At 44.1% G+C, this 10,210-nt stretch overlaps 1 protein-coding gene across 1 annotated transcript; it reads left to right on the forward strand.

Moving 5' to 3' along the window:
- Positions 1-57: 57 nt before the first annotated feature.
- On the forward strand, positions 58-9,945 carry LOC110511242 (E3 ubiquitin-protein ligase TRIM16). The gene is made up of 6 exons (XM_090230873.1): positions 58-753; positions 1,187-1,282; positions 4,221-4,454; positions 6,853-7,012; positions 8,177-8,236; positions 8,468-9,945. The coding sequence occupies exons 1-6, from the start codon at positions 157-159 to the stop codon at positions 8,974-8,976; spliced, it is 1,656 nt and encodes a 551-aa protein (XP_090086999.1). The 5' UTR covers positions 58-156; the 3' UTR covers positions 8,977-9,945.
- The last annotated feature ends 265 nt before the right edge of the window (positions 9,946-10,210 follow it).

Genomic DNA, 10,210 nt, shown 5'->3' on the forward strand with positions numbered 1-10,210 from the left:
AGTTCCTCTCTCTCTTCCTCCATTCCTCTAACCCCTCCCTCCTTCTAACCCCACCCCTCTGGCAGAATCAGGAAGTCCCTTCCCTTCCCACAAACTCTCTTCTGAGGAAACGAAACTGATCAGAGTCTGTCTGTGTGAGAGTGAACAACCGTCCAAATGGCTCAGCAGGGAGTTCTGCTGGACCAGGACCAGTTCTGTTGTTCTGTCTGTCTGGATCTACTGAAGGAGCCGGTGGCTATTCCCTGTGGACACAGTTACTGTAGGAGCTGTATTCAGGGCTGCTGGGATCAGGATGTTCTGAAAGGGGTCTATAGCTGTCCTCAGTGCAGAGAGACCTTCACTCCAAGGCCTAATCTGAGGAAAAATAACATGTTGGCTGAGCTGGTGGAGAAACTGAGGAAGACAGGACTCCAGGCTGCTCCCCCTCCTGCTCTGTGCTATGCTGGACCTGGAGATGTGGCGTGTGATTTCTGCACTGGGACCAGAAAGCAGAAAGCCCTCATGTCCTGTCTGGTGTGTCTGGCCTCTTACTGTGAGACTCACCTCCAACCTCACTTTGAATTTCCTGGTTTCAAGAAGCACAAGCTGGTCAAAGCCACGGCACAACTACAGGAGAAGATGTGCTCTCATCATGACAAACTGCTGGAGGTTTACTGTCGTACCGATCAGCAGTGTATCTGTTTGCTGTGTACAATGGATGAACATAAAGGCCATGATACAGTGTCAGCTGAGGCAGAGAGGACTGAGAAACAGGTAAGACCAGAACAACTTGTTGGTGGCTGTCTGATAAACAAAGAATTAAAGATACAGTAGGAACTAAATCTGTTTGAATATGAGATCATTATATTATATCAATATGAAATGGATCCACAAATATGAACACAAACCTTGATTATATAGAATTGTTAACCCAGATTCTCCAAATGTATCACCATTTTCTAAAGTCAAACACTATTATCATTCTGAATGGCCTTTTATGAATCCAAAGTTCAGTCTCAACCCCTTGATACATGTAGGCCTACCATAAAAACTATAATCATTCACATAGCAACATAATATAATATTGTAAAGGGACTTCCTCAGGATTGTAGACCTTCCTCTCTATGGGTCCTATGTCACATTACTATACTATTGATCTACTGGACTAATAAAGCTTGATAGCTCATTGAAGAGTGATTCTCCACAGAGGCAGCTGGGGATGAGTCAGCAGAAGGTCCAGCACAGATTCCAGGAGAGAGAGAAGGAGCTGAAGGAGCTCCAACAGGCTGTGGAGTCTTTCAAGGTGAGTATTGTTGACCAGAGGAGACACACCATTTCACTTCTCTCCTCCAATCAGAGAGAGAGAGAGAGAGAGAGAGAGGGAGGCCCCTATCCAATCCCACTGACCCCACTGTTGGGAACAGGCTGTCTGGACCCCTTTCAGAGAATAGACTGGTTCATGTAACCAACTGGGCTGCCTCATCACATAACCATGAGTAACCATGACTGACTCATGTCCCCTATACATTAAAATGGAACTGTCTCACTCTCAATTGAATTAAATTCATAGGGCTTTATTGGCATGGAAATATATGTTTACATTGCCAAAGCAAGTTTAATAGACAATAAACAAAAGTGAAATAAACAATTAGAAATTAACAGTAAACATTACACTTGGAAGTGATTTGGGGGATGGGGGAGGGTCTATTAGAAGTTAGTAGTACTCTTTTATTTTCTCAGAAGTACTGAGTTCGGTAGGAGGATTTAGAGTGGTGTAAACCGTGATTTGATTGAACACACTCCAGAACAGTAGGTGGCGCCATGCCCCTTTAACGTTGGTTTGAGGACCTCCATTATATCATAGAAGAAGAAGTTGGTCTGTGAGGGTTTTGTTGTTCCTGAGAAGGGCTACTATTCTTTTCTCTTTTGGTTTTCAAGTATTTTCAGAATGTATTAAAGCCAAAGCTAAAGCTTCCCTAAACTATTCAATATATCAGTCAATATATTTTCTCTGTGATTTATTTTCTCTCCGTCAACCGTTCCATCGCATCTTAACCGTCTTACCGGGCGGGCACTAGGACCCGGGGGAGGCTGCTGCTGCAGAGGCTGCTGCACCGCTCGTGACTGTCAGTCCTCCTTGTAGCTCATTGGTTAAGCTGTGGCTCGAGACTGTTAACAGTTAACGGACAGGAAACGGCTCTGACAGGACACATTCATGTCGAGGCAGTGATGTGAATGTGTGGTAAGTTAGAATAGAGAGAGAGAGTTTTCACTACTATAGACTTTGGTCATAATCAAAGCTTTGATAACCAATAGGTTTTTATGTGAGGCTGCCTGTAAGTTACAGTGTAACAGACGTTACTAACGGTAACGGTGTCTTTTAAATTCGACACAAGTTATGTGACGATGATATCTAGTTAACGTTGTATTTAATGTAGTGTAATGACCTGACTAGATCATAAAGGAACAATTGTCCAGACAGAGGATTGAGTTACGAATTGACGGTTTATTAGCAACTTTACACAGGCTACTGTTTGGCCTTAGCTCACGCCAAATAAATGAAAGATACCCCACAAGCCAATCGGGACCTTCTCTTGTGAAGCCCAGACGTAAGAGAGAGAACAAAGGCTGAACCTTAACTTCCAATGCCCCGCCCCCTCCACGCCACTCCGCCAACCACCAGGATGCCCGGCATCAGAACATCCCAGGCATTCCTGTGATTGGCAGATAGCAGGTTGATTGGCATGTCGGACCCCGCGAACACTGGGAACTGGTAAGTACAACACAACCACCTACTAGCCGAACACATAACACACAGCTGTCTGTGCGGGTCGCTACAGTAGTTTTACTATCTGTGCCAGGCTATAAATGACACAGATAATATCTAGTTAACGTTGTATTTAATGTAGTTTTACTATCTGTGCCAGGCTATAAATGACACAGATAATATCTAGTTAACGTTGTATTTAATGTAGTTTTACTATCTGTGCCAGGCTATAAATGACACAGATAATATCTAGTTAACGTTGTATTTAATGTAGTTTTACTATCTGTGCCAGGCTATAAATGACACAGATAATATCTAGTTAACGTTGTATTTTATGTAGTTTTACTATCTGTGCCAGGCTATAAATGACACAGATAATATCTAGTTAACGTTGTATTTAATGTAGTTTTACTATCTGTGCCAGGCTATAAATGACACAGATAATATCTAGTTAACGTTGTATTTAATGTAGTTTTACTATCTGTGCCAGGCTATAAATGACACAGATAATATCTAGTTAACGTTGTATTTAATGTAGTTTTAGGGAGGAGAGTAGAGCAGGACCGAGAGGTGTTCTGTACCTGTCTGTCCAGGAGGGAGGAGAGTAGAGCAGGACCAAGAGGTGTTCTGTACCTGTCTGTTCAGGAGGGAGGAGAGTAGAGCAGGACCAAGAGGTGTTCTGTACCTGTCTGTCCAGGAGGGAGGAGAGTAGAGCAGGACAAAGAGGTGTTCTGTACCTGTCTGTCCAGGAGGGAGGAGAGTAGAGCAGGACCAAGAGGTGTTCTGTACCTGTCTGTCCAGGAGGGAGGAGAGTAGAGCAGGACCAAGAGGTGTTCTGTACCTGTCTGTCCAGGAGGAAGGAGAGTAGAGCAGGACCAAGAGGTGTTCTGTACCTGTCTGTCCAGGAGGGAGGAGAGTAGAGCAGGACCAAGAGGTGTTCTGTACCTGTCTGTCCAGGAGGGAGGAGAGTAGAGCAGGACCAAGAGGTGTTCTGTACCTGTCTGTCCAGGAGGGAGGAGAGTAGAGCAGGACCAAGAGGTGTTCTGTACCTGTCTGTCCAGGAGGGAGGACAAGGCCTGGTGGACCTGGAGAGCAGGGTGGCAGAGTCCTGACTCAATGAGGTGCAGAGAGGCTACTGAACCTACTGTCTCGCTCTCTCTGTCTCTCTCTCTGTCTCTCTCTCTGTATCTCTCTCTGGCTCTCTCTCTGTATCTCTCTCTCTCTGTCTCTCTCTCTCTCTCTCTGTATCTCTCTCTGTCTCACTCTCTCTCTCTGTCTCTCTCGGTCTCACTCTCTCTCTGTCTCTCTCTCTCACTCTCTCTCTCACTCTCTCTCTGTCTCACTCTCTCTCTCTGTCTCACTCTCTCTCTCTGTCTCTCTCTCTCTCTCTCTCACTCTCTCTCTCTGTCTCACTCTCTCTCTCTGTCTCTCTCTTTCTCTGTCTCTCTCTCTGTCTCTCTCTCTCTCTCTCCAGCGCTCTGCACAGTCAGCAGTGGAGGACAGTGATCAGATCTTTACTGAGCTGATCCGCTCCATTGAGAGAAGGAGCTCTGAGGTGAAGGAGCTGATCAGAGCCCAAGAGAAGGCTCAAGTGAGTCAAGCTGAAGGACTCCTGGAGCAACTGAAGCAGGAGATAGCTGAGCTGAGGAAGAGAAGCACTGAGCTGGAGCAGCTCTCACACACAGAGGATCACATCCATTTCCTCCAGGTAACTAAACTGTCTTGTTACATGTGATATGAAATTAACTTCATGTGAAACTCTTCATCTCAATCATTATGTTGTCCTGTCTGTCTCTCTGTCCATCTCTCTCTCTCTCTCTGTCTGTCCCTCTCTCTCTGTCTGCCCCTCTCTCTCTCTCTCTCTCTGTCTGTCCCTCTCTCTCTCTCTGTCTGTCCCTCTCTCTCTCTGTCTGTCCCTCTCTCTCTCTCTGTCTGTCCCTCTCTCTCTCTCTGTCTGCCCCTCTCTCTCTCTCTCTCTCTGTCTGTCTCTCAAATTCAAATTCAAATTCAAGCTGCTTTATTGGCATGAAAAACATTGTGTCAATATTGCCAAAGCAACAATGTATACAATATACATTGTAACAAAATTGTAAATGATAGCAAATAATAATATAAAATTGTAGTAAATAATAATACAAAATTAAATACAATAAAATGGTAACAGTCTACAGTAAACATTAATAATTATAGTAATAACAATAATAGTAATAATAAGTAAGTTACTGTTTACTATGCAGATGTTATTATTCAGTGTCCCTCAGGCTATGGCAGGAAAATACATATTTGGCTGCAAGAGGAGCCATTGCTCCTTCGCCCATGAGTATTCTTAGTTTTTCCTCTGGGTTCAATTTGTAAAAATGTGGAATATATGTAGTCATTTCTGTGAATAATGAATCTCTTTGTGAGGAATATTTATCACAGTAAAGGAGAAAGTGCATCTCTGTCTCTACCTCCCCTGTCATGCAGTGACCACATACACGCTCCTCTTTGGGTAGCCATGTCTTTTTATGTCTGCCGGTTTCTATTGCCAATCGGTGGTCACTCAGCCTGTACTTGGTAAGGATCTGTCTCTGCTTCGTATCTCTGACAGAGTAGAGATAATCAGCCAATTCATATCTCTCTCTCTCTGTCTGTCCCTCTCTCTCTCTGTCTGTCCCTCTCTCTCTCTCTGTCTGTCCCTCTCTCTCTCTCTCTCTCTGTCTGTCCCTCTCTCTCTCTCTCTGTCTGTCCCTCTCTCTCTCTCTCTGTCTGTCCCTCTCTCTCTCTCTCTCTGTCCGTACCTCTCTCTGTCTGCCCCTCTCTCTCTCTCTCTGTTCGTCCCTCTCTCTCTCTGTCTCTCTCTCTCTCTGTCCGTCCCTCTCTCTGTCTCTCTCTCTCTCTCTGTCCGTCCCTCTCTCTCTGTCCGTCCCTCTCTCTCTCTCTGTCCATCCCTCTCTCTCTGTCCGTCCCTCTCTCTCTCTCTCTGTCCGTCCCTCTCTCTCTCTCTGTCCATCCCTCTCTCTCTGTCCGCCCCTTTCTCTCTCTGTCCGCCCCTTTCTCTCTCTGTCCGCCCCTTTCTCTCTCTGTCTCTGTCTCTCTCTCTCTGTCCGTCCCTCTCTCTCGCTCTCTCTGTCCGCCCCTTTTTCTCACTGTCTCTGTCTCGCTCTCTCTGTCCGTCCCTCTCTCTCGCTCTCTCTGTCCGCCCCTTTCTCTCTCTCTCTTTCTCTCTCTCTCTCTCTCCAGAGTTATCAGTCTCTCTCTCTCTCTCTCTCTCTCTCTCCAGAGTTATCAGTCTCTCTCTCTCTCTCTCCAGAGTTGTCAGTCTCTCTCTCTCTCTCTCCAGAGTTATCAGTCTCTTTCCAGTATCAGTGTATCTTCAGACTTACCCAGCATCGTTGTCCGTCCTCTCTCTCTCTCTCTCTCTGTCCGTCCCTCTCTCACTCTCTCTGTCCGTCCCTCTCTCTCTCTCTCTCTGTCCGTCCCTCTCTCTCGCTCTCTCTGTCCGTCCCTCTCTCTCTCCCTCTCTGTCCATCCCTCTCTCTGTCCGTCCTCTCTCTCTCTCTCTCCAGGGGTATCAGTCTCTCTGTCTCTCTCTCTCTCCAGAGTTATCAGTCTCTCTCTCTCTCCAGAGGTATCAGTCTCTCTCTCTCTCTCTCTCCAGAGTTATCAGTCTCTCTCTCTCTCTCCAGAGTTATCAGTCTCTCTCTCTCTCCAGAGTTATCAGTCTCTCTCTCTCTCCAGAGTTATCAGTCTCTCTCTCTCTCCAGAGTTATCAGTCTCTCTCTCCAGAGGTATCAGTCTCTCTCTCTCTCTCTCTCCAGAGTTATCAGTCTCTCTCTCTCTCCCCAGAGTTATCAGTCTCTCTCCAGAGTTATCAGTCTCTCTCTCTCTCCAGAGTTATCAGTCTCTCTCTCCAGAGGTATCAGTATCTCTCTCTCTCTCTCTCTCTCCAGAGTTATCAGTCTCTCTCTCTCTCTCTCTCTCTCCAGAGTTATCAGTCTCTCTCTCTCTCTCTCTCTCTCCAGAGTTATCAGTCTCTCTCTCTCTCTCTCTCTCTCTCCAGAGTTATCAGTCCCTCTCTCTCTCTCTCCAGAGGTATCAGTCTCTCTCTCTCTCTCTCTCTCCAGAGGTATCAGTCTCTCTCCAGTATCAGTGTATCTTCAGACGTACCCAGCATCGTTGTCCCTCCTCTTCAGTACTTTGGAGATGTGAGTAAGACTGTGTCTGAACTGAGAGAGAAACTAGAAGACTTCCTTAAAGGAGAATGGACCAAGATCTCCACTACAGGTGTGTTGAAAACAATAAGAACATCAACTTTAGACCATTGAAAGTTCCCTACTAGTCATATTGAATCTACTTGAGACGCACATGTCCCAAGTAGGCACCTGGAAATGCAAATGCGCTACGCTAAATGCTAAATGTACTCGTTAAAACTCAAACCTTGATCAAAATTCACAAGCAGGGTATTAAATTAAAGCTACACTCGTTGTGAACCTAGCCAGCAAGTCAGATTTTTAAAATGCTTTTCGGCGAAAGCATCAGAAGCTATTATCTGATAGCATGCACCCCCCAAAATGCCAGCTCGACACGTAAACAACAGATTTTGCGATAGACGGCGCTACCCAAAACGCAGAAATAAAATATAAAACATTAATTACCTTAGACGAGCTTCTTTCTTGGCACTCCTATATGCCCCATAAACATCACTATTGGGTCTTTTTTTCGTTTAAATCGGTCCATATATACCCAAAATAGCTTTGTATAGAAGTAGTGTCATTCAGAAAAATTCATCGTTTTTAAACGCTGCGTAATTTTTTAAAATTAAAAAAGTCGACGATAAACTTTCACAAAACACTTCGAAATCCTTTTGTAATCCAACTTTAGGTATTAGTAAACGTTTATAATCTATCAAAACGATTACAGGGCGATGTCTCTTCAATAGGTCCTCACTTCAAAAACAATGCAATCTGATCTCTCCTTGAACTGCATCCGGGTGAAGACTGGAAAACTTGGGGTCAGACAGATGGATTTTCCAACAATTAATTCGATTGAAAATTAGTACAATGGCGCCATCGTGCGGAATTTGTATGAAGTGCAGGCAAATTTCCATTAAATTCTGTTCTCTTTTAACAACTGGTGGAAGTGACTTATGGAAATTATTTTTTGCTTTCAGAGAGCAGTTTTTCTTGCGTTTTTCAATGAAACACACGCTCTGTTATAGTCACAGCCGTGATTTAACCAGTTTTATAAACTTCAGAGTGTTTTCTATCCATTCATACTAATCATATGCATATACTATATTCCTGGCATGAGTAGCAGGACGCTGAAAAGTTGCGCGATTTTTAACAGAATTTTCAAAAAAGGTGGGGGTAGATTTAACAGGATATACATGTGGAATATGGTCTGATGATAACATTCCCTCTCTCTGTCAATGTGTTTGTGTGTCTGTAGTGAATATAGTGGATGTTGTACTGCCTCCAGAGCCCAAGACCAGAGAACAGTTGTTACAATGTGAGTCTCTTTATTGTGAAGTAACTAACAGTCTCTTTTTACTGACACTCCTAACAATCCCTCTAGAAATATATAGCAATAGTAGATCTAATCAAAGACTGGGTATCTATCTGACTCCTCATATTTCTCTGATTTGATCTCTGCTGTGCTCTAATCAAAGACAGGGTAGATACAGTATCTGACTTAACTTATTGTTCTGACTCCCCTCATTGGTCTCTGCTCTTCTCCCAGATTCCTGTCAGCTCACACTGGACCCAAACACAGCATACACATACCTCTCTCTGTCTGAAGGGAACAGAAAGGTGACCTATACAGGCCAAGTCCAACCACATCCTGTCCATCCAGACAGATTCACCAACTGGTACCAGGTTCTGTGTAGAGAGGGTCTGTCTGGATGCTGTTACTGGGAGGTGGAGTGGACTGGTTATGTTGTTACAGCAGTCTCATATAAAGACATCAGCAGAACAGGGACAGATAGTGGATTTGGACTCAATAACAAGTCCTGGAGTTTATATTGCTCTAGAGGTGGTTATTGTTTCAGACACAATAATGTTGAGACTAAAGTATCAGGCCCTCAGTCCTCCAGAGTAGGAGTGTACCTGGATCACAAGGCAGGTACTCTGTCCTTCTACAGTGTCTCTGACACAATGACCCTCCTCCACAGAGTCCAGACCACATTCACTCAGCCCCTCTATCCTGGGTTTTGTCTCAATGGTACTGCTGAGCTGGTTAAACTGTAGTAGGGTCAACATAGATACTAGTCATGCTGGTGTAGTCTATAGCTGAGCTGGTTAAACTGTAGTAGGGTCCACATAGATACTAGTCATGCTGGTGTAGTCTATAGCTGAGCTGGTTAAACTGTAGTAGGGTCCACATAGATACTAGTCATGCTGGTGTAGTCTATAGCTGAGCTGGTTAAACTGTAGTAGAGTCCACATAGATACTAGTCATGCTGGTGTAGTCTATAGCTGAGCTGGTTAAACTGTAGTAGGGTCCACATAGATACTAGTCATGCTGGTGTGGTCTATAGCTGAACTGGTTAAACTGTAAACTGATTTGTTATTTATTAAAATTCAATACAATGTTTTAATCTTGTACATTTCCATGAATCATGATGTCTGGTGTTGATGTATATTGGTTGTCATTCAGAACCATCGATATGTTTTCTCAGTTGGTTCTCTGTCTCTATGTAATTCTCCTCAGTATCATTGATCAGCTTGTTGGCTCGGTCCTAATTGATGTGTTCTCTGTCACCTGGAGCTGCATGGAAAATGGTCCAGGAACTAAAGGACAATTCAGGACTAGTCAGCCCACTACAAGCTGGTATCACTTACTTTCTACTAAACTATATGGTCTGGTTTCCCAGACACAGATGAATCCTAGTCCTGGACTAAACAGTATGTTCAATGTAGATGTCCAGGAAACCGGCCCTAAATGTGTCATCTTTCATCCTCCCATACTGCTCAGTCCAGCAACATTAAACCTGTCCAGCAGGTGGTGCTGTTGACCAAACAATAAAACCAGCAGATATCTTGACTTGCCACTCAGTATATCAGTAATGTTCAGAATAGTACTTTAATATCATTGGAGATTGATGGTCTTTTTAATCCACTATCCAGAGTCAGGAACAGATGAAGTTAGGTCTGCTACTGTTCAGTGATTAAATATGATTTATGGTGATGGGAAATAATAAAAAACACTCAACTTCATCTAGTAATAGTTTTCCTTTGTTATTTATTCCAAGGTGTGTCTTTAACTTGTAAATGTATTGTGTGGAGGTGAGCTAGTGGTGTGGCTGATAGAATAGAATGAAAAGGGAGGATGGGAGGGGAAATGGGCAGATATATCAGACAGATGAGGGAGAGAGAGATTTTCATCCAGGAGTTAGTGTCTCTGTTCCAAATAGCTCCCTATTCCCTGCGTAGTGCACTAGGCATCTTATAACCAGGTCTAAAGTAGTGTTCTAGATGTTAG

This window comes from Oncorhynchus mykiss, chromosome 4, assembly GCF_057628025.1.
Source record: "Oncorhynchus mykiss isolate SJ-2025 chromosome 4, ASM5762802v1, whole genome shotgun sequence".
In the NCBI taxonomy this organism is placed as follows: Eukaryota; Metazoa; Chordata; class Actinopteri; order Salmoniformes; family Salmonidae; genus Oncorhynchus; species Oncorhynchus mykiss.

Bases quoted from the DNA above. Each gene is read 5' to 3' on its own strand.
- LOC110511242 (XM_090230873.1), top strand. From the start codon at position 157: ATGGCTCAGCAGGGAGTTCTGCTGGACCAGGACCAGTTCTGTTGTTCT. The intron at 754-1,186 runs GTAAGACCAGAA...GATTCTCCACAG, and splicing joins CAGAGAGGACTGAGAAACAG to AGGCAGCTGGGGATGAGTCA. The intron at 4,455-6,852 runs GTAACTAAACTG...CTCTCTCTCCAG, and splicing joins ATCACATCCATTTCCTCCAG to AGGTATCAGTCTCTCTCCAG.